At 42.9% G+C, this 22,676-nt stretch overlaps 1 protein-coding gene across 1 annotated transcript in view; it reads left to right on the top strand.

Annotated features, from left to right (window-relative positions):
• Window positions 1-22,676, top strand: part of MCPH1 (microcephalin 1) — a 1,506,891-nt gene that overhangs the window by 36,459 nt on the left and 1,447,756 nt on the right. The window contains exons 3-4 of the mRNA XM_086926418.1: window positions 1,716-1,834; window positions 19,027-19,114. Coding sequence (XP_086782544.1) covers window positions 1,716-1,834; window positions 19,027-19,114 — 207 coding nt within the window. The remainder of the gene's footprint in view (window positions 1-1,715; window positions 1,835-19,026; window positions 19,115-22,676) is intronic.

Below are 22,676 nucleotides of genomic sequence, written 5' to 3' on the forward strand. Positions count from 1 at the left end.
ATATTCCAATATTAGGATTTAATCCATTCTTTAAAAGAGAAAAGGCACCCACGCATTCCATACCAAATCGGAAAAGGAAAATCTATCTGTATATTAGTGCTCCAGCACAGGATATGTCAGAACCAAAAACTCTTGTGTTATTCAGAAAACATTGAAGAATTGTTAAAATGTCCCTTTTTACTAAGGACAGGAACGACATCCATTAATATTGGACAGCAAACGGATTCCAAGAAATTAATTGGACTTAAAAAGAAAATATCAGAACAGCACTACAAGGTGAGGTATTATTGGGGTGAAGTATTATTGGAAAATCTAATGGCTAATACCATCACACAAGGCCTCCAGGTTCAAAATATTCCAGTGATTTTTCACAGATAATCCTTAATAAACGGGAGATTTCAGCAGCATAGGAATTACGTGTTCGAGTAATAAATATAGATTAGAGAAATGTGGGTTGCTTTCATTGCAATTACAATGCAGAGAGCCTTAAAAATGAATTCTTTCTGAATAGGTAGCCATTGAAGCATGTTAAAAGGTGGTTTGGAAGTGGGAAACCTATCTATATGAAGACAGTCTGGCGACTCAATTTTCTGTATATTTGATCTACAGATTAGATAGTTTGAAATACCAAGGTAGAGGTAGTTCGCGTAGTCTAACATGAAGCTAATAATGAATGAGATGGCTTTGCATCTTCCTTCCTTCCGTATCAAGGCTCCCTTGGGTGGGCTCTTGATCATTTGGGTAAGAGGATTTGTGGTAATGTCTGCCTGATGGTGTCGCCAACGACGCATGCATCACTAGAAGGGCTGATGGATTGCTGCCACCATCTCCCAACCCACCAAAGCTATTTTTCCTGTGCTTCCCAGCATGTGCTACTTGCAAGTGTACAACGTAGCCTGCACACCTGTATATCTGACCGACCGGCTGACCCTACCAAAATCAGCATCCATAGGCACCTACAAAGTGTGAGAACAAGCAATAAACTGAACAGAACCCTGATTAAGGGGGACACTCAGAATTAGGAAGAGTAGTAGCGTTAACACATCGTTATGAGGTAATGTAAGCAGGGGAGGAGTCTTATTTACTCGAAGTGTTATTGCCCAGATTACGCGTCCTAAAGTGCACAATGGCAGCTATCCAAATCTAAAAGAGATTTTGGCGCGGAGCCTCAGCTCATATGGTGGTGATAACTTTGCTGGTAGCCAAATCCTTTTGATTGCTCCATGAAATGTGTAGATCTCTTGTTCTTTGTCTTTGCATATGCTGTGCCGTTGATGGTAGAATCAAATACTTTTCTTTGTTCAAAAGTAAGGCTCTTCTTAAGCATTAATTTATTATGTGATGTTAATAGTATACTCCGTTTAGATTCTCTAAATCTACAGCACCTCCCTGAGTAATCCTTTGATTGCTCTGCTTTGCTACCGTGAGCCTCAAGTGGAAAAGGTATATACTTGGTGAGCAGTTTTGATGCTACTATTTGGTCTGGTCTACACATCAGTGATAAAAGACGTCGATGAAGGCCCTGTGACCCGGGAACCCCGAAAAAATTCACATATCATTTAACGCTGCTTTTATATGTCTTGTTATGTTGATATGTGTTGCACACTAATCACCTGGGAGGGTATCCAGGTGCTTTATATACAGCAATGCGTACATCTCTTTGGATTTGTTGGTGGACATTTCGTTCTCATTTGTTTTCTTTTATCATTTTGTAGGTTTCCAAATTTTTTAACAAGGAAGTCACTCATGTTGTTTTCAAGGATGGACATCAAGGTACCTGGAAGAAAGCAACAAAAACTGGTGTTAAACTGGTATCTGTCCTTTGGGTAGAAAAGTGAGTTACCCATATCCTATTTCTTCATTTTCTGAGTCCAGAAGGATAAAAATGTCCAGAGCTGTTGCAATTAAATGGAGTTTCTATTAATTGTTTACCTTGAATGTGTTTTGTGTTACTAAAGATATACTACCTGGGTCACAGAGCATAATTACAGCTGCAGTTTAATCAACGAAAACTAAAAAAAAGCTATCATTAGTCTGATCTGTGTTTCTAAAATGAGCAGTGAGCAATAGAAAGTAGACATTTGTTGCTGCATATTCACATTTTTGCACGCACTCTTAATCCAGGAAAGATCGAATCTCTGCGTGTTTCTGAACATTGTAAGCTACATAATATGATTTACAGTAAACTGATTCAAATATATTTTTTGCAACGAATTACCAAAAGCTTCCTTGTTGTGTTTAATTTTGCACTACAGATTCTACTTGCATTCACGTCTGCATTCACGTCTGCATTCACGTCTGCTACTATATTATCTCTTATCTCTTCATACAATGAGTAAGACACCATGGATTTAAGCTGTTTGTGGGAAGTGTGATATGACCATTTATTACAAGACTAAAATACCCTGTGCTGTACGTTAAAGGGAAATTGCAAATCACGTCAAAGATCCATGAACCATAATAAGCAGTGGTTCCCAAAGTTTTTCGACCCGCGGCTCCTTTGACCTTTTGGCCATTGCCTGTGTCTCCCCACTGTTACTGTTTTTGGAGGGTGGGGGGATGTAAGCCCAGCCTCTGGAGTACTTGCATTTTCCTCCCTGAAAATAATTGGGCTGAAGCTGATTAAGGTATTATAATCATATACTCGGGGTGTTTCGTATTACTAAGGCAGCACCTCTAATAAAATATTCCTAGGGACGCTTCTTTGCCCATGCCTTTTTAGGTCTCTGCCTGATTAAAGCAGCGCAAGCGCTGCTCTCGTCATATGAGGGCTTCTTGGAATCGATACGATTCCAGAAGCTCGCTTTCTGCTGCGCCTGTGTTTTGCATTGGTGATCTTCATTTTTCGTCACCAATTATGCAAAACCGGGTGTTCTGATTGTCCAGGAGGGTTTTTATTCCCTCCTGGTTACCACTCTGTCTCCTTTTGGCCATGCCCACGCCCACCTGGATTGCATCTTTTACTGGCGGCAGAAGACAGTGGCTCCTAATTAGCCGCTATCATTCGGCTTTGGCAAATGCAGCTGCGTGTTTATTTTTGCATTGCGCTTTCACTTAAAGTGAAAGCACTATGCAATTATAACCAAGCGGCTGCCTTTGCCAAAGCTGAGAGCTTGTTTCAGCTCTGCCAGAGCCACTCTGAAGATCGGTAATGACATGGGAGTGTGAATCCAGGAAAAACATGAAAGAATCCCTTGTGAAGGACTGCAACTACCAGAATGCTGTTGGAACCAATAACTGACAGACTGATCCAGTCTGAAGCTGAACAGAAGCAGCATACCACGAATCCTGTTAGACGAGAGTTGTTTTAGTGCATTATTCTAAAACCGGTCTTTCAAGCGGTGTATATCCTAAATTCAGGTCACGCGTCCTCCACTATGGGCACTTGTCGGTTTGTAAACATTGTATTTTTATTGCTGTATACCTTCGTACTCGTACACCTCAGTCTGAACACTTTCTATTATCGGTTATGGAGCTTTCACTCTAAAGCCAGCGGCTGCCTGTTTAAGCCATGACCATTGTGTTGAGTTCTCTAATACCCGCAGGCCTGCGGTGACGCAGAAAGAAATGCGCCACCACAACACTTAGAGTGCCCGCGTTTGAGCTCTTAATTGCAGAACGTTCTGTTCCTGTGCCCTGCATGCTTTTAAGTGAATGGTTGCACTTTCTTCACGGACGGGAGCCATTTTTGTTTACCTCTAATCCGTAGCATCAGATTCTTATCACACAGAGCCATGGCTGGAGCCTAGGCAGCTCACGAGACCAGGGTCACGCCGCACACTTCAACATACAGAGAACAGTTATATTATATTATTAATTAACTGCACAGCAGGGCCTAGTAGGGTCAAAGTTCCACATCACTCACGAACAAATGGCTCCACATTCCTCGCTGTTCTTTAGTGCAGGCCTCAAGAATCATGGGAGAATGGGTGCAAGCTCAAAGACTAACTTCAAGGGCCCTTACATACACAACTAATGGGTTCTACATTCCCTTCTGCTATTCTCCCGAAGCTCCCATTGTCCACACCGTGATACCGGCCTGGGACTCGTGGCAAGCAATTGTGGTAAACAGGCAATGGTTTTAATACCACACTAACCATTCTACTAGAGGCTTCATTACAAGTGACCGTAGTGCTGTGTGGGAATTGCACGCCAGGCAAAAAACAATACCATGAGCTGCAGTATTTACTCCTTGTGGAAATACATTGCCATTCTGAGTTTTCGTGTTTGGATGAAGCACAACCCATTTCAATCAGGATTTGTTAACACAATTTGCAGCTTTGAGCAGTTTTCCCCTTTCAAAGTGTGGCAACTTCGCCTCTCCCAAGTGACCTTCCCATCTCAGCAGTGATGCATCAGTCATCACCGTCAGCTTTGTGTGGGGAAGGGAGAGTTTTCTCCCATTGGCCAGATTGTGGCCAAGCAGCCACCACTGTAGGTCTTATGCATTCTCCTCCAAAACCTGGATGACATCCAATGCAATTCCCTGGTGATGTGCCCACTGAGATTTCATGTTATACCGCACAGCCCGCATATGCCACCTGGTGAAGGGGACAAGCAGGATGCATGAGGCCAAGAGAGCAAGAAGTCTCAGAGCCCCTTCCACAGAGATCCAGGACTAAGGTTGAGACATCAGTATCATAGCCCAAATATCCTGGATTCCTTGCATTAGAGCAAAGGCCCTGAAAAGTACAATTTCCAGAATTGCTTCTATACAGACAAGCCTCTGAGAAGGAGTCGGTTGAATTTTCAGCTTGTTGTGGCAAACCAGCCAGCTAGTTGTTGAGATAGATGAAAACTGAAATCTCCGACCTCCGAAGAAGGGTGGCAACCATCGCCATCTATTTTGTGAACACCCGAGAGGCATTGGTATTGCCAAAGGGGAGTACGGAAAATTGAAAAAGCTCTGACCCAATCTGAACCAGAGATAGAATCTGCGAGTCTCCAGGACTAGCACATGAAAGTTTGCACCTTCCAGGTCTAGGTCAACTATCCAATCACCTGTATCTTGGGCTGAGGAAATCTGAGTCAGTTGTAAGAATTTTTAATTTTTCCTTCAGTAGGAAGGAACTAAGAGGCCAGAAATCTAAAATAAAATGAAGGCCTCCTTCCTTCAGCGCAAGAAACAAGCATTTGCAATGCAGTAGATCTCACCTTTACAAGAGTTTGAGCTTTTGGCATTGTAAATGACAATACCTTTTTATTAATTTGGTTTGAAAACATGTAAGCGGTGCATAAACACACACTCTGTAGTTATAGTCACTGCTTACGAGAAGCAAAGCTGGAGTAATTGCGCCTTTATTATGCCGGCTATTAGTACAAAGTGTGTGTTTACTGTCCGCTTACAGGTTTTCAAAACACAGAAATTAAAGGCATTGTCATTTACAATGACAATAGCTCAAACTCTCACAGAGGTGAGACCTAATGCATTGCAAATGCTTGTTTCTAGTACGCTCTCAATCTTTTTATTTTTTTTATTTTTATATCCCACTTACAGTGCTGGCTCACTAGAAGGTTGGCTCTTGGAGTGGGCTATACAACTAGCTCCACCGAGAAAGCAGGCCGCTAAAACTGGCCGTGCCTCTGCCCCTTGGTTCACGGAAGCACTAAGAAAAAGTAAGAGTGCATGTAAATGCCTGGAAAGGTTATGGAGAAAGAACTTTGATCCCATAAAGAAAACTACTTATAAACTGGCTTTGAAGGCCCATTACGCCAAAGTTCGAGAGGAGGAAAAAACTCTTTTTGGCCTTAAAAATTGAATAAGCTGGGATACAGAAGCCTGGAATTGTCAGCATTGTCGAGGACTTCTCCTCCCTGAATGTAATTAAGCACCCTTTCACCCCCACAGATGAATGGACAAGCCGCATGCCGCAATATTGTTATAATAAGATTAAAACTATCCAGGATGCTTTTGGAACTGGGCCTCAAGCTGGCGATGGCATCTTAGCCCCACCCCTTCCCGCCTACTCCGACATAGACGAGACTCTCTTGGAGTTTCCCCCTATTCCCATGACCACGTCCCTTAAAAAAATGCAAGCACTGAAATCTGGCTCCCCCTTGGATGCTTGCTCTGCTAGAGTGCTAGCCTCCATTGCAAATGTGATCAATCCAGCAGGGAACCTGGTCCTGAATCTTTCGCTATCCGAGGGCTTGTTGCCAGAGTGCTGGAAACACGGACTGATCTTGCCACTTCTTAAAAAACCCTCAGCAGACCCCTCTATAGTCAGCAACTAGAGGCCAATAACATTGCTACCATACTTCTCCAAGGCTTTGGAGAAATATGCCTTACTTCTCCAAGGCTTTGGAGAAATATGTGAACACTTTGTTCACTGATCTTATAGAGACTATCCATTCACTACACCCTGGCTAATCTGGGTTCAGAGCTAATTATAGTACGGAGACTGCGTTATTGGAAGTCTCTGACACCATTAAAACCACTCTGGACAGCGGTGGGTTAGCGGTACTGATACTGCTGGACCTTTCGGCGGCTTTTGATACCGTGCCCCACGATCAACTTCTGCACATACTTCAGAATTGTGGTATCGGGGTATGGTTCTCAAGTGGTTCGCCTCCTTTCTGGAAAGCCACCAGCAAACCATATGGTTTCCCCTCCACCCCCCCCCCCCCCCCCTTTCACCACCCCTATCCCTTCTATGAGGGTTGGAGTGCCACAAGGTTCGGTTCTGAACCCAACTTTGTTCAATCTATATAATCTACATAATCTAGGCTTGACTACACCAACGTTTTGTACCTCGGCCTCCCTGACTATCCATTGGGACGCTTGCAGGTGGTACAGAACGCAGCAGCAAGGGCCGTCCTGTTGGTTGACCTCCGAACTCATATGACACCTCTTTTGGTGTCCCTGCACTGGCTTCCGGTGCGAAAAAGGGTGATTTTTAAGGCCCTGGGTCTAGTCTTCAAAGCCTTGCACAATTTCGGAGCCCCTACATTAGGAGCAGAATCCAGCCCTACGCTCCTATCAGAAGCCTGCGATCCTCATCCTAGAGGCTGTCGGTTGTGCCAAAATTCGTAGGCTCTCAGTTGGGCGGATGCTCATTCCAGGTGACCGCTGCCAAGCTTTGGAATAGCCTGCCACCTCTCCTTAGACAGGGAGGAGCTTTAGAAGAAATCTAAAAACCTGGCTGTTTCAATAAGAGTTGAGGCACCCGTGACCGCTTCCAACTGTTCTGTCCATAAGGTCAGTCTCAGGAGTAGCCGTGCGCTTTTACAAATACCCTATAACATAACATAACAGCAGATAGCACCCCTATGCATGTAGGCCCCATTGCCAAAGTATTTAAGCGCTTGAAGAATATGTGCATGCACTTCCATGTTTGCCCATGTCATACGTGCCAACAATCATTTCTCAGCAGGGCGACTCATGATTTTTTAAACCACATACAGCATTATTTTTTACTGTATCCTCCCTAAAATTGCCTCCAAATCAATTCAAGCCAAATATATATATATATTTTTTACATGTCCCTCTTTCTAGCTTATAAATGGTGGCATTAAGCTGTATATGATGTTTTACTTCCCTGTGCTCAATGAGAGAGCAGGCCTGTCTGGAAATGTGTGTGTACTGGAAGTACCTATTGTCAATACTTAATAATACTTAATGTGTTTTAATAGACAGGACAACTGTACTTTTCTGATAACTTGTATTGGTGTAAAATGCGTTTGAAGAAAAAAAACATATTAACGAATGTAACAAAATAGATTGGGCCTCTTCCGCTTACTTTGGTAGTGTTAGAACGTGGGGATCCAGTGAAATATGTATGGAGGTCATCTCCCTCGACATGCCATCAATTAAGCACTATGTTTACAGGTTTAGGCATGTCACTTACAAATCGACATCATGCGTTTAAGGCTAATTAGTTTAACTGAAGACAACAGACCTTTCAACATTAAATGCATTCAAAGTGCTTGGTGCGCGGCTCCCGAGGCTAGGTTTGACGAGCCCCCCAGGGAGCCACTTCGCACAGTTTTGGGAACCACTGATAGAAAGTAACACTGTTTACGACCTTGTTACTCTTGGTGGTTATGGAACTCACAGCAGAACTGCAGTATCCCTATAATGTACGGAAAGGGGGGGATATCATAAATGTCATCCACCAGGGAAAGGTAGTCATTGAGAAAATCACTTGCTTTAAATGCGCAAATCTGGACGTGCTGACCTAAACGTTCATATTTATGAAATTGTCAAACTGTGGACCATTAAACTGTATAATTAAGCAACATCTGCTCTTTAAAGTTTTTACACCCTCTCGGGCCGAGACTTACACAATCTACTCTGCTCTAATGGCCCAGGTCCCACAAAACGCTCACCCACAACACACCTCCCCATACCCACGATTCTCACAAATCCCCTCAGGCCACCCACACTGAGCAACAGAAGTTCTGTCCCCTGTAATCTCAAAAATATCCCCCTCTCCTTAGAACATTCTCCCACCCTCCTCACCCTTAGACTAAAGTGTATCCTGCTCAACTGCAGATCGGCCCGGAGACACTCCTCTGGCATCGCGGAGCTCATCTTATCAAGGGGCATTGATCTAGCCATTCTGACTGAAACGTGGCTAACTGAAGCATCCACACCTATAATGGACATACTAGTCCCCCCCAACTATCTCATTATTAGACTCGACAGGAATGGCAAGACGGGCGGGGGAATCGCATGCATCTACAGGAGCAACCTAGCTTTCACTGAAGGCCCCTCCCCCTCCCTCTCCTCCTGCGAACTCATCTGTCTTGATATTACTAGTGAGGGCAAACCTGTGTGCTCCCTTCATGTTATTTACCACCCACCCGGTGACAACTTCACCTTCTCCCAACAACTAATGGAAACGATATCCACCAACGCCGGCCGACAGCTCAATCAAATTTACTTGGGAGACTTCAACCTCCACTGGAATGACCAGAAAGACACTGTGGTGAAGAGCCTTAAGACTTTCCTCGACGCGCTTGACCTCACCCAAATCTGCAACGGTCCGACACATGAAAAAGGCTCTATCATTGACCTTATGATCGCCAAAGAAGACTCTACCCAACTAGACGCAATCGAACCATGTGACTGGTCAGACCACCACATCATCACCTTCTTCATCAACGAAAAGGTCAAACTTAACCCGGCGCAACCTGCCAAAACCAAGATTTGGAAGAGGGACCTGAAGAACCTTAACCCAAAGTTCTTGCCTGCCCACACAGGCAGTCTCCTTCTTCCCCCGACGGACGTCTCTGATGTGCATTCATTGACCAACCTCTACCTAGACTCCATGTCTACAATAATCAATGAAGCCGCACCCTTGCAACTGAAGAGAGTCTCCACCAAGAACTCGATCCCATGGTACGATGGCAGACTCAATGAAGACAGACGTGTGATGCGCTTAGCTGAGCGCTCGTGGAGATCGGACCCCTCAGCACTGAACCTTAGAACGCTTAAGAGCAAGAGAAACGCTTTCTTCAGAAAAATCAAACTCACGAAATTAGTATTCTTTAGCCAACAGCTGGATCAAGCTAAAAACCGACCAAAAAAACTGTTCGAGTTAGTCAAAACCCAAACCAAAACGCAACCTCCACAACCCAACAACTTAACAAAGGCTATCCCAAGTTGCGAAGACTTCTCTGCTTTCTTCAAGCAAAAGAACGACATTATAAGAAGCGATCTCATCAAGGATGTAAGTCGATTCTCCGGCTCCATATGCATAACTAACACTCATGCTAAAAACAACGCTTCATGGACGTCCTTCGACACCTATTCCGAAGAATCAATTCACAAGCTGCTGGTCACCTTGAAACCCGCCAATCATCACACAGACCCCCTACCTGCCAATGCTGTTAAAGTCCTCACCCCCCTGTTCCTCCCACTCTGGACTAAAATCATCAACTGTTCCCTGCAACAAGGGCTCATCCCAGACTCCCTCAAGATTGGGCAAGTCACGCCTATACTCAAGAAACCCACAGCTGACCCGGCCGACCTAAACAACTATCGTCCTATCACCAATATCACCACTCTAGCAAAACTGTTAGAAAAATGCGTACAACTCCAACTGACAAAACACATTGAGCAGTTTGACCTCCTCAACTCTCACCAATCCGGATTCAGAGCAATGCATAGCACGGAAACGGCCATGACACACATAATGGATGATGCCCTCCAAATCCTTGATCACAATGAGTCTTGCCTCCTCATCCTTCTTGACCTCTCTTCAGCATTTGATACGGTCAAACACGAGAATCTACTGGAGCTCCTAAATACCAGAATGGGCATATCCGGGACGGTTCTCAAATGGTTCACGTCCTTTCTGCACAACCGGTCTCAGAGGTTCAAGAGCAACAACGCACTGTCCTCGCCTGTGCCAGTAACACTGGGCGTCCTGCAAGGTTCCTCCCTATCCCCCACATTGTTCAACCTCGTCATGGAACCACTCACCACCTTGCTTCAATCTTCTAAGGTACATTTCCATATGTACGCCGATGACACTCAGCTCTACCTCAAGCTTCAATCCCCTGAAGACATCAAACTGTTGAATGCCACACTAAGAAACACCCAAGCTTGGCTGGCCGACAATCACCTCAAACTAAATGCCCTGAAAACTGAGTTCCTTCTGATCTCTCCTCCTGCGAAAAGGCCATCACCCAAACCTGGTTCAATCATCTAACCGCACTCAATGTCCAGCCCACCATCGTGGACTCAGCGAAATCCCTTGGCATCACACTGGACTGCAATCTCGACATGCAGCAGCATATTAGCATAGCAACTAAAGGAGCCAACTTCCAAATCAACACTCTGAGAAAACTCAAACCCTTCCTACCACCCAAGGACTTCCAAACTGTGGTACAAGCCTTAGTCATTCCTCGCATAGACTACGTAATTGTGGCTCTCAGCGGGCTCCCCCTGACAACAACGGCTCCCCTAAGAGCCTCCCTGAACGCGGCCGCAAGACTCCTCACTGGCTCAAGAAAACATTTGCATATATCCCCCGACTTAAAAGCCCTGAACTGGCTGCCTAGTGAAGCCAGAATTCAGTTGAAAATTGCCTGTATGACACACTCGGCCGTACACCACAAGGCACCCAACTACCTCTCTCATAAGCTGACCATATCAGGAGGCTCAAGATCCAACAGAAGCACAAACACTCTCCTCCTGAAACCACGGAGATTCCGGAAGGAAAAAACATACAAACGCTCCTTCTCTGGAATGGCACCTAGGATCTGGAATGCACTCCCGCCAGAAACCAGGCTTATCCCGTCCACTATTCTCTTCAAGAAAGAGGTGAAGGCCATCCTTATGGCTAAATACACCTGAACACTATTGATACTGGAACAATGACAGTATTTGGCTCTTACATTATCGGCTGTCTGAATACTTTTCTATGTTAGTCCATTGTTTGTCTGCTTCTGGATCTAATTCATTGCACAGATGCTATACTTTTGATTTCCAACTTGTTTATTGGGTTGTACACTAGGACGTGAGTGCCTCAATAACCTGCAACGCACCCACTACTGACTACTACTCTGCTTTCAACATTGTGTTTACTCACCCTCTGGGGTGCTATAATGTTATCCGTTTAGACATTGTACTGCTTCCATATTATTATTGTTTCTTGATTGTTATTACTCTGTATACTCTTATATGATTGATACCCTATTTTTGCAACTCACTGTCTACGGAATCTCATATTGATTCAAGAGTCTTGTTTATCCTACCTACTGTTTCTGTAAAGCGCTCTGATATCTGCAAAGATCTTGTTCGCGCTAAATAAAACTTTAAAAATAAAATAATAAATAAAGTATGTTATGGCTGCAAACGTAGATAAAACACTGTTCTAGTTCATACATTTCTTTCTTTGTAAATCTGGTTGCTCACTATTTCAGTTTTATTATTGATCCAGTTTTTAGAAATATAAGTGCTCTTCTTTTCTAGTTCGTCCACAGCTGCCCTTCACAATTTAATAAACCTGAAGCTACAAATACCTTTTTTTATTTCGCTCACTGATACATTACAAATGCAAAATCTTACTTTAGAATAATCAAAGGATGGTCTCACAAATAATTTTAAAAAATGGTTCATGCTAAAAAGGGCATTACTGTTTATTTGGTAATAAAACCTGCTTTTGGAGTGGTTAAAAGGTACCGTTTGTTTGACTCGGAGACACATTGGCCAATGCCCTTTTATATCTCTGTAATACTGTATAGTTCCAAACAAATATATAATATGTGCAACAATGTTTCTGTTTCACCAATCCACGGTGAAATAGGCCAGGTAAGGACCTCTTAGCGTGACTTTCTTTTTAAATTTGGCAAAAAGAAGCAGCAACGATGTTCTCCAGTGAAAAGCAAATATTTATTCCACACAGATGAAATAAAAAGACATGGTGTCGTCCATGACGCGTTTCACTCCTAAAAGGAGCTTGTTCACATAACGCGCCCCGGAAAGTGACCACAATTTATATTCAGTGCCCAGGTGATTCGATTTAGACAAAAAAGTGCAGAGATGAAAATAAGAGGAACTTAAGTGAATGCCATATTGCATGAGTCACAGTATTGTAATGCCTAAAACAAATCACCCTTATGAACTCAAAAAAGTGCTATACAATAATCTGATCAATATCAAGACATTTTGAAAAGTGAGCTTGGATCAATATATAAAATATATACAAAGAAACAATTAATAGCACATATAAATTTAAAAAATGATCGACAAGTGTAATAGTCTAGACACATTAAAGAGTCAAGTGCAGAGAATGGGCCAAAATTCGACAAATGTCTAAATCTTATCCACAGTTGGAGATGTCCATCCTCAATAAATTTCCTCTATATAAAAATATGTTCAATTTATATAAACTAAATTCATGACTCATATAAATGTAACAAATTGATGTGAAAAAATAATCGACAAGTGTCTTAATCAAACTTCATCATAATAAAGTGCATAATTAAGTCTTATCCACATTAGGAAATGTACATCATCAACAATTTTCGTTATAATCCAAAATTCAATGTAGTCCAAAGGGAATTTTTCTTTTTAGAATAGATATTGTAGGTTGGCAGTAGAAAATCATGTTGCAAAATATGGCCACAAAATTGAACAAAAAATACATATGTAAAAAGGACGTAATTTAAATGTGCTAAATCATGAATAAACAGTGTGTTCTTAAAAACAATTATCGAGAATAGCAGCAGAGACACTTTGAATACAGAACCCAACTGTTGCTGGTTTATAGATTAACAATAAATTGCAAAATGCTGAACACTGTGAAAATGGAGTACAACTCAATGCGTCAAAACAGTTCAAATTTCAGAAAATAGAATGAAGTACCCAATATGAAACCCCAACAAACAAGTCATAAAAATAGAATAAGCTTTAGGTTCATAAACAGACGACTTGTTGCGGTTTTTAAAGAAATGATTGAACACAGATTCAAATGGGATGCCCATAGATTACAGTCTTATGTGAATTATAAAAAGACATGTAAATCTTCTGTAAGATTCAGACCATTGGGAGCTCTGGTATCGAGTAATAGAATGAAAAGTGATTCTTTCTGTCTTAGCAAACGCTCACGATCGCTGGTTATTATGAACAGCCTTAAAATGTCTTGCGACAGGATAGTCACTATTGCTGTTCACAATTGCACGTCTGTGCTGTAAAATACGTTTATGCACAGGGAGTTTAGTGCTCCCAATATATTCCAAATTGCAGGTACATTTGAGTTTATAGACTGCAAAATCTGACCTGCAAGTCAGATGTTCTTTTATAGGAATTTTGATGTGGCTAAAAGCCGATGTATAGTGTGTTGAATTGCGGGCAAAGGTGCATGCACGACAAGAAGTGCATTTAATAAAAACAGTTTTATGTAGCCAAGATTTTTTAGGCAGAACTTCCGGCATTGGTCTGTCTAGAGCATCGCGCATTGAAGGTGCTCTTCTGAATGTAATAGATGGCAAATCTGGAAGAATCGGACGCAAAATGTTGTCAGTAAGGACAATCGGCCATTCAGAACAAATAATACGACGGATTGCTCTCTTGCGAACTAAAGGTAGTAATTAGTCTGACCGAGCAATCCGTTTGATGGTCTGGATTGATGGGCTTAGGTTCTAACAGAGTATTTCTATCAAGGGACTTTGCTTTAACAAGGGCCTGCTCCAATATTTTCTTGGGGTAACCCCTCCTGAGAAACCTCTCTACAGAAGAATCTGAACAGGTATTAGCTGCTGTTTCATCACTACAAATTTGTCGAATTCGGATGAATTCGCCATAAGGGATGCTATTAATAGTGTGGATGGGATGCGCACTTTAGGCATGCAGTATGGAGTTTACTGCGGTGGACTTGCGGAAAAGTTTAGTTTTCAACTCCGCATTCTCCACATACAATTGAACATCCAAGAATTCTGCTACATCGTTGTTAATAGATGCCGTGAATTTTAAGTTTAAGTCATTGGTGTTGATTTCATTGACAAAAGACATAGCCTCTGCTACAGTCCCATTCCAAAAAATACACACATCATCGATGTAGCGCCAGTAGTGGGAATTGTTTGGCAACCACTTGGCATGTGTGACTCTGAGCACGCGCTCCTCCCACCAGCCAACATGTAAACATGAAAAGCTGGGGGAGAATCACAAACCCATTGCCACACCGCGTAGTTGTTGGTAAATATTGCCTTGGAATTTGAAATAATTCGAAGTCAAACAAATCTGTATCATTTCCAACAGCATTGTATTGTGTCCCCGAAACATGATGTCACGCTTATTCAAGTAATACTCTACAGCATGCAACCCCTGAGAATGATTAATCGAGGTATACAATAACTCCATGTCCATTACCAAAAATATATAGTCAGAATGCCAACATACATTTGTCACCTTATTAAGAAAATCCGTAGTATCTTTAAGATACGAGGGTAAAGAAATCATATGGGGTTGGAGGAAAAAGTCAACATATTTGGAAATCTTTTCATTGATTCTGCCAATAGCCGAGATGATCGGGCGCCCAGGTACAGGGAATACCAACTTATGTATTTTAGGAAGAAAATACAAGAATGGAACAATGGGATTTTCAACATTCAGAAATCTAAACTCATCTTTGGACAGTAGACCTGACTTATACCAATTGAGTAACCTCCTACTGGTGGTGAATATATATAGAAAAAAACATAGGTTTCAGCCACGTTGTAGTTAGGAATTGGCATTTAAAAAACATTAGAAATTCACAGAAAAAAACATGTTATAGTTAGCTGGACATTTCACTCATACAAAACCTTTGAAATTCCTCCGTTATAGTTAGTTCAGCTAACTATAATTCGCGCGCCCGCAATGCACTGCTGATGACGTCCCATATTACATCATTCATGACATGTCAGTGACATCACTCATGACATCACTCATGACATCACTCATGACATCACTCATGACATCACTCATGACATCACCAGGAACCTCCAGTATGCGCCAGGGGGCTGCGTTGCAGAGAGTTGTAAAAAGGGGCGTGGCCTCATTACACCTCTCTGCAACGCAGCCCTCTGGCATGTTTGCAGAGGGGGAACTAATTCCCCTTGCATACTGTGGGTCCCTGGGGGCCAACTAGCCCACCAGGAACCTCCAATATGCGCCAGGGGGCTGCGTTGCAGAGAGGTGTAATGAGGCCACGCCCCTTTTCACACCTCTCTGCAACGCAGCCCCCTGGCGCGTTTGCAGAGGGGGAACTAATTCCCCTTGCATGCTGGGGTCCCTGGGGGCCAACAAGCCCACCAGGAACCTCCCAGTATGCGCCAGGGGGCTGCGTTGCAGAGAGGTGTAAAAAGGGGCATGGCCTCATTACACCTCTCTGCAACGCAGCCCCCTGGCGCGTTTGCAGATGGGGAACTAATCCCCCTTGCATCATGGGGGCCAGCTAGCCCACCAGGAACCTCCAGTATGCGCCAGAGGGCTGCGTTGCAGAGAGGTGTAATGAGACCACGCCCCTTTTTACACCTCTCTGCAACGCAGCCCCCTGGTGCATACTGCAGGTTCCTGGTGGGCTAGTTGGCCCCCAGGGTCCCCCAGAATTCAAGGGGAATTAGTTCCCCCTCTGCAAACCCACCACATGGTTACAGGCTAGCAAGGGTTTCAGGAAATGTTCCACCTGTAAAGCTTGTAAACATGGAGTGAGCAGAACTGAGTTCACTACACCCTTTTCTGATATCCCCCGTCCTATTGGTAAACAGCTGACTTGTAAGACTGAGTTCGGGGTCTATGTGCTGGAGTGTCCGTGTGGCCTGCAATATGTTGGTAGTACCAAGTTGCAGGTTCACAAACTGATACTCCAGCACATTTTGGCTATTAACATCAATGATGCCACGTACCCAGTCGCTCGGCACTTTAAAGTGAAGAATGATAATAAAAGTCAGTTGCTGCAGTACTTTGTGATAGATGCTGTCCCCCCCTCAGAAGGGAAGGTAACAGGGAGGCAATTCTACGAGCACTGGAAACTAGATATATCGTAGAATTGGACTGTAAGACCCCTCTAGGCCTCAATGCCAGTGAAGATTCTATTCCGGTCTCTAGCTTTGATCTTTAATCTTTATTCCACATTGGGAGCATGGTAAAAATAATGTGAAAAATTCCCCATTGTCTTGTCAACCATCTGGCTCTGGGTGGTCCAATGGTGCGCTCTCCCTTCGCTTAGATCATTTATGTTCAGTTATTGATATTGTTCCCTCATAAGCAATGAGTTTTTACCTACACGGTTTTATATTCACTTATGCACATCTTTTTTGCACGATCATGTATTAGGTTGGCACTACAACATCACATAGGCATAGTCGCCCCTATAATTATACAATAGGGACGTTCTTGGGAAATTAACCCATTTGGGTTGTATCTCTTGCACATTGCTTTTTTTGCACATTTGCACTAAAGTTGCACAAGGAAGACATGTTGTTTAAACAATTAAATTATTCATGTATCTTTCCATTAAGTCATATATTAGTAAATAAGGCTTTTAGATTTCTCCTTTTTTATATTTATATTGACTGGCTTTTATGTGTAATTACTATTCATCCTCATCAGTTTTGATCACATGAGTTCTAACCCACTGGGGTTTAATTACATTGCACTTTGTGTTATTTGCACAATTGCATTGGATTTTACATTTCGAAAAATAATGGTTATACAATGAAGTTATTCAATTTATTCATGTATTTTATAGATAGGCTTTTATGCTGTCTTTTTTTTTACAATTGTCCTATTCCTATGCATAATGTGCTCAACATTTACATTGGGTTCCCTGATCAGAAACATGTGAATCTTTTTTCTCTGCCTATTATGCTGCATGTAATGACATCCAGCAGTGGTAGGAGGGAAGTCTTGAGGAACCTCATTTTCTCAATGAGACATTTCCTATTCTTTTCTTATTTTTAATCCTGATAGGGGTACCTAGCTGTGTTTAATAAAGTAATTCTTTCTATTGGCACCCTTAATCAGTTTTAATCACATCCTTATACTGCACTATTTTGTCGCACTATCAGTTTAGCCACAGGGTGTTCACTGCACGTTCTGTATCTTATGTGTGTTACTCGTTGTACGTATTGACATATTTGGTTGTATGTCTTGTAGTGTGGCATTTATTATTTTTTCCCCCTCCCTAATGCTCCGCCCTGGATGTGGCTACACCAGGGCGTTTGTAGCAGGCCCTATGATGAAGCATGTCACATACCTCGGTATGTGATTGAGGGCAGTTTTTCCAAACTGAGAAATTTTCCATGGTTGTGTCTTTTGTGTACTCTACATACCCCTTATGTGTGAACATTAGACTACATTTGGGGGCCTGGGGTAGTGGAGTTTAAACTATAATGGCCTTCTCCCCTCTCTTGTGTTGATGACATCCAATCAAATGTCAGCTTCTAATTGCACTCTTGCACTTTAAATAATGTTTGCTTTTGGTTTGGTGTGGTGTGACCAAGGCCTCTGGATAGGCCAAAACGTTATGCTGGCAGGCTGCGCTAACATCGAATGAAGAAAAAATTGCTCGCCTGCATTTCTGTGTCGCTGTCGCTTCTTTCCCTGTGAAACCCCGGCCACGTGAGGGTTTCGGGAAGCTTGGAACGAGTTCTACGATATGTATATATGTGTATGTAATAGATACCTATACAAACGTGATGATAATGTACGGGACCAGTAACCATGGCAAAGCCATGAAAGGATTTAAAGACCACGTTGTTGGGGGTTTCATTGTTCCTTCTGTGCATGATCTTCTAGGAACGACATTGCCAAGTGGTGCATTTTTATCACAATGATTATATTTATGCTACTCACGAAAACATGAGAGGATGTATTGCTTTATGGCGTTTTTTGAAGATTAGTGCGAAATTGTGCATTTTAAAGCATCTTTGGGCAGTAACCTTAAACAAAACCTGACGGAGTTTAGTAATCACAGACTACTGTAATCTCCTCGAACACCGGTTAAGTTTTGTTAAACGTTGAACTGATACCTTTGCTCAGAAAAGAGAACGATAAAAGAGATTGGAGACTGACATATTTACTACAATCCTTCTTTATACCAAGTACTGTTAAGCAGGCCTCGATGTGCCACACAACATTTATGGCCAGTCTAAACATATACGACCAAAGGACTATATAAAGTAACCGCCAATGTTCATTCCACATCCCCCCAACAAAGACCCACGCGCAGTCATTTCTACATTACATAAGAACGTTTCAGTTTTTACTGTGATTGTCTTTATACCGTGATCAGAATCTTCTAGTGAAACGCTGTGAACTAGTATTTAACAAATTATAACCGTTGTAACATTTTACTGCTTTCTCGCATTAATATAGTACTGGATTGCAATATGTTTTTGTTACATCAAGTGTAGTTATACTCTAGATTCCTGTATTAATAATATGTTGAAAATATCGATGAGGCTGGTCTTTAATTTTTTTCATTCTGTGTGTGAGTTCTTTATTATACTTTAACTTCCCTAATAGCAAGAACAATGAAATAGTGTGTGAGCACATGAAAAGATGCTTTAACAATTGCCATTATTGCCTAGATGTATAGAAGCTGGACTGCACATTGACGAATCTTCATTTCCTGCTATAAATACCAATGATGGATTACCTCAGTTAATTAAAAAGAAAGTGAGTATATAACTGACTATATATAAACATTTGTATTTTTGATGACATGATTTATTTCTGCAAGTTTTATCTTACTACTCCAGCAAGAGCATTGGCGTGCCGAATCAAGGATTTCATCAGGTTCTTTATGGAAAACTGAGTGTTGTTTTACTGCCAAGGTTTTATTTCATTGGTTCTAGTCTTTATGTAGAATCGTTATCATTTTCAATAGTGATCTTAAATGGACCTTAATTAATTGTAAAACAGGCTTCTTTGTTGAATACCCTTCCTTGAACGGAGGTTGAGATATTTAGTCAAACTAATGTATTTGGTGCAGAGAAGTGTCTGTAACCAGCACGTTAGGGGGTTTCAGTCCAGGCATAATATTAGACCAAATAGACATTTAAAATTCCAGACTCAAACATTTGTGAAACAAAGCAGCATACTGGACAACCCCTTTTAAAATATGCAAATTGGGAGGATGAACAGGGTCATGCACAGAAAGGTAGAGGCAGTGTAAACTAATGTAGGAGATCTGCTAGACAATTGAAAGGATTGGTGTAGTTGGATCTCTGGAAACCTACCTAGGACAGGATATATGGTAGTTAAAGAAAAAAGATTTCTTTACAAACCATACCAGCAGAGATCATGTCAACACCTTCCAAGAAGTTCAGCATACAAAAAAGGCAGCCGGGTTATTGACAACTGCACTACCTAAGCCAGTCACGGGGCATCTTTAGTTTTGGTATTGCCCACCTCAGATGGTCAGCTGCAACATGACCACAAATAGAAACATGAAAGAAGATAGATGTGAGGCAATACACATGATCAGTAATATTTGTAAGTTGCAAGGTATATGGATAGACAATCAATCAATAGTTGTTTGTCGATGTCGTTGTATGTCTTTATTTCACACACGCTTGGTGTACATCTTTAGAGACAGCCAACGCGTTTCGCCCTAACAAGGGCTTCTTCCGGGCTGTAATACCATACAACCTAAAAATAATTTAGACACATACAGTGGAAAATCCTAATATCTCTTATAAGAGAGGAAGTAAAAGAAACGTTAAGAATAGGGTTGGACATTCATAACCCAAGAGAAAGAGGACCGCGCCTCAATAATCTAATGAGATGACGAAATAGCCGTGATGTGAGAGTGTTGATATGAGGACAAGAAGGGTAGTGACAGTGAGAGAGGAGGAAAAACAGGAATATCTATGCCTGCTGATCTCTAGAATCATAGTGTCGTCCCATAGTCAAGTCAAACACCCAAGTGTCAGTCCATGATCAAAGAGGTTTGAAAAGGTCTACTAGTTAGCCAGTTTACCAAAAAAGTAGTGGTGGAATACGTGTGCCAAGGAAATCCAGTCCAGTAATGTGTAGTCTGTATGGGACGTCCTACCTGTGGACGTAGTCTCAAAGAGAAAAGCCTATTTGAGAGAAAAAGAGGGTTGAGTGGCCTGGGAGTCCACTAGTGTAGGAATGAGCACAACTTTTACTTTTTACTTTTTTAGAGTTTTATATAGCGCGAATTAGACCCGAGGCATCGGGTATCGGAGCGCTTTACATGAGCACCAGTCTTGTTAAATGAGAACACATTACTTTTTTTTATTTTCATTTTAGGCAAAGGTAGATTAAGTGATTTGTCCAGAATCACAGGATGTTGAGCGTCGTCTCCGAGACTCAAACCCTGTTCCCCAGCTTCGAGGTCGCCAGCTCTAGCCGTAAGGCTACATCCTTTCTCCTCAACGAGTACGATTGTAGGAGAGTAGGGTCTGCTTCCTATGGTCACCCCGACTTTTTTTGCTGTGATTCTCTGGTATTTCAACTTTAGTGTGGCTGTGGGCCTGCTAATCAGACCCACAGCTCAGCTGTTCTCTCTCTAAATTGATACCATGTACTTTAGGTACATACCAGATTGGTTACTGGGTCACTCTTGTGAGCCCCTGTATTGTGTACCATAGGTACCCAGGGCATAGGTGTACCCTAGGCCTACCAGGGGCTGCAGCATGTATTGTGCCACCCCTGGTTTGCCTTCCAAACTGACACCACATGTCTGTTCACACAGCCTGGGTAAGGTGGTGTAATCACCCCTTACTTAAATATAGTATACCTATATCTACCTTATATATAGACACATATACACCTATAAGTCACTCCTATGGTAGGCCTCGACAATCCGGGAGGCAGAGTGCTTGGTTTTATGTGAGAGGGTGCCCTAGCATGAGGTGAGCCCTTCTGCAGCTTTCGGAACCATCTCCTTATAGCTGTTCTATGATATAGCCATACCATATACTCTTAAGTGCATTATAATTGTCGTGGTTAATGCTAACTTTGGTTTGGCTTTATCAAAACATGTTATGTAAGGTGTCAAAACACTTTGGAATACTACCCCCGCCAATTCTGGCGGCCGGGGTAGCATTCCACCCTTCTAGAGGGAAAAGACATGTATGTTACTGCTTTACCCGGTTAAAGTTAAACAGATCCCCAGCATCACAAAATGGATGCTGCTGCCACAGACACAAGTCTGACCTCCTGCTGCTCGACGAAACTCCGACAGAGAAGGCCTGGACAATAGATTTCCTATCCAGGGAGGTGCCAGCACCTCCCCAGACAGTCTGATGCGTATTGGGACAGAGAGGGCTGCATCAGCAGATGTTTTTTAAGACACTGCCTGGGGCACACAAGGTGCTCCATGCATAACCCGGTTCAAACCAGTTGCTGGGGCACTCCAGCCCCGCTCTGGCACGAAACTGGACGAAGGGAGGGGCCTAGCAGGTAATCCAGCCTCTTAGCTTAGTATAAGTATGGGAGATGTGTCCCCAGGACTTTAGATTATCCTGGAAAGAAACTTTGATCCAGAACTCTTGGACCTTCTACATTCTGTTCTGATTAGAAGACTGAAGACATCTCCCTTGTGGTCAAGGAGTGACCACTCTGTACAAACAGGCACCACCAGTAACTTGCAGGTCTGCTTTGTCGACGCTCCCGCCGGAACCCGAAGACTCAGCGACACAGGAACTGGACTCTCAGACTTCTCTAACTCCGACCCACATCCACAGCAAAGCTGAGACCCATGGCGGACACGAGAGACGTGGGACCGGGCACCCTGGACATCCTGCATTTTGCTAACTGCATCGACTCCTGAGGTAACTCGCAGTTGTGCATTGGGGTACGAGAAGCCCCCGACCGAGCACCATTTGCACCGAAGCTCAGCCCTCCAAACTCCACGAGTGCCGCGTGGGGCCTGCTCTTGCATTTCAGCTCGACTCGTCTTCCCGGTTCCTTGCCCTTTGGCTAGTGAGCCCCCTGAAGACTTTTCTTTCGAACTAAACTGCTGTTCTGGTTGCTCCAGTTTACCTTCAAAGGAGAAGCGCCACAGACCTTGCTGGTCTGCAACAGAGCCAATCTTGACAGCCTGCATGGGTTGCATTTGCAAAGGCTTGTTGGGTCCAATCCGGATACCGACACCGCAGTCAGCTAGATACTTCGTGGGACAGTTCAAATCCAGCGCCTGGTCATTGTCGATGCCTCCTGGACCTCGTCGCTGAAGAGACAAACTCGCCTTCAAGCACGCGACATC

Source organism: Lissotriton vulgaris, chromosome 6, assembly GCF_964263255.1.
Source record: "Lissotriton vulgaris chromosome 6, aLisVul1.2, whole genome shotgun sequence".
In the NCBI taxonomy this organism is placed as follows: Eukaryota; Metazoa; Chordata; class Amphibia; order Caudata; family Salamandridae; genus Lissotriton; species Lissotriton vulgaris.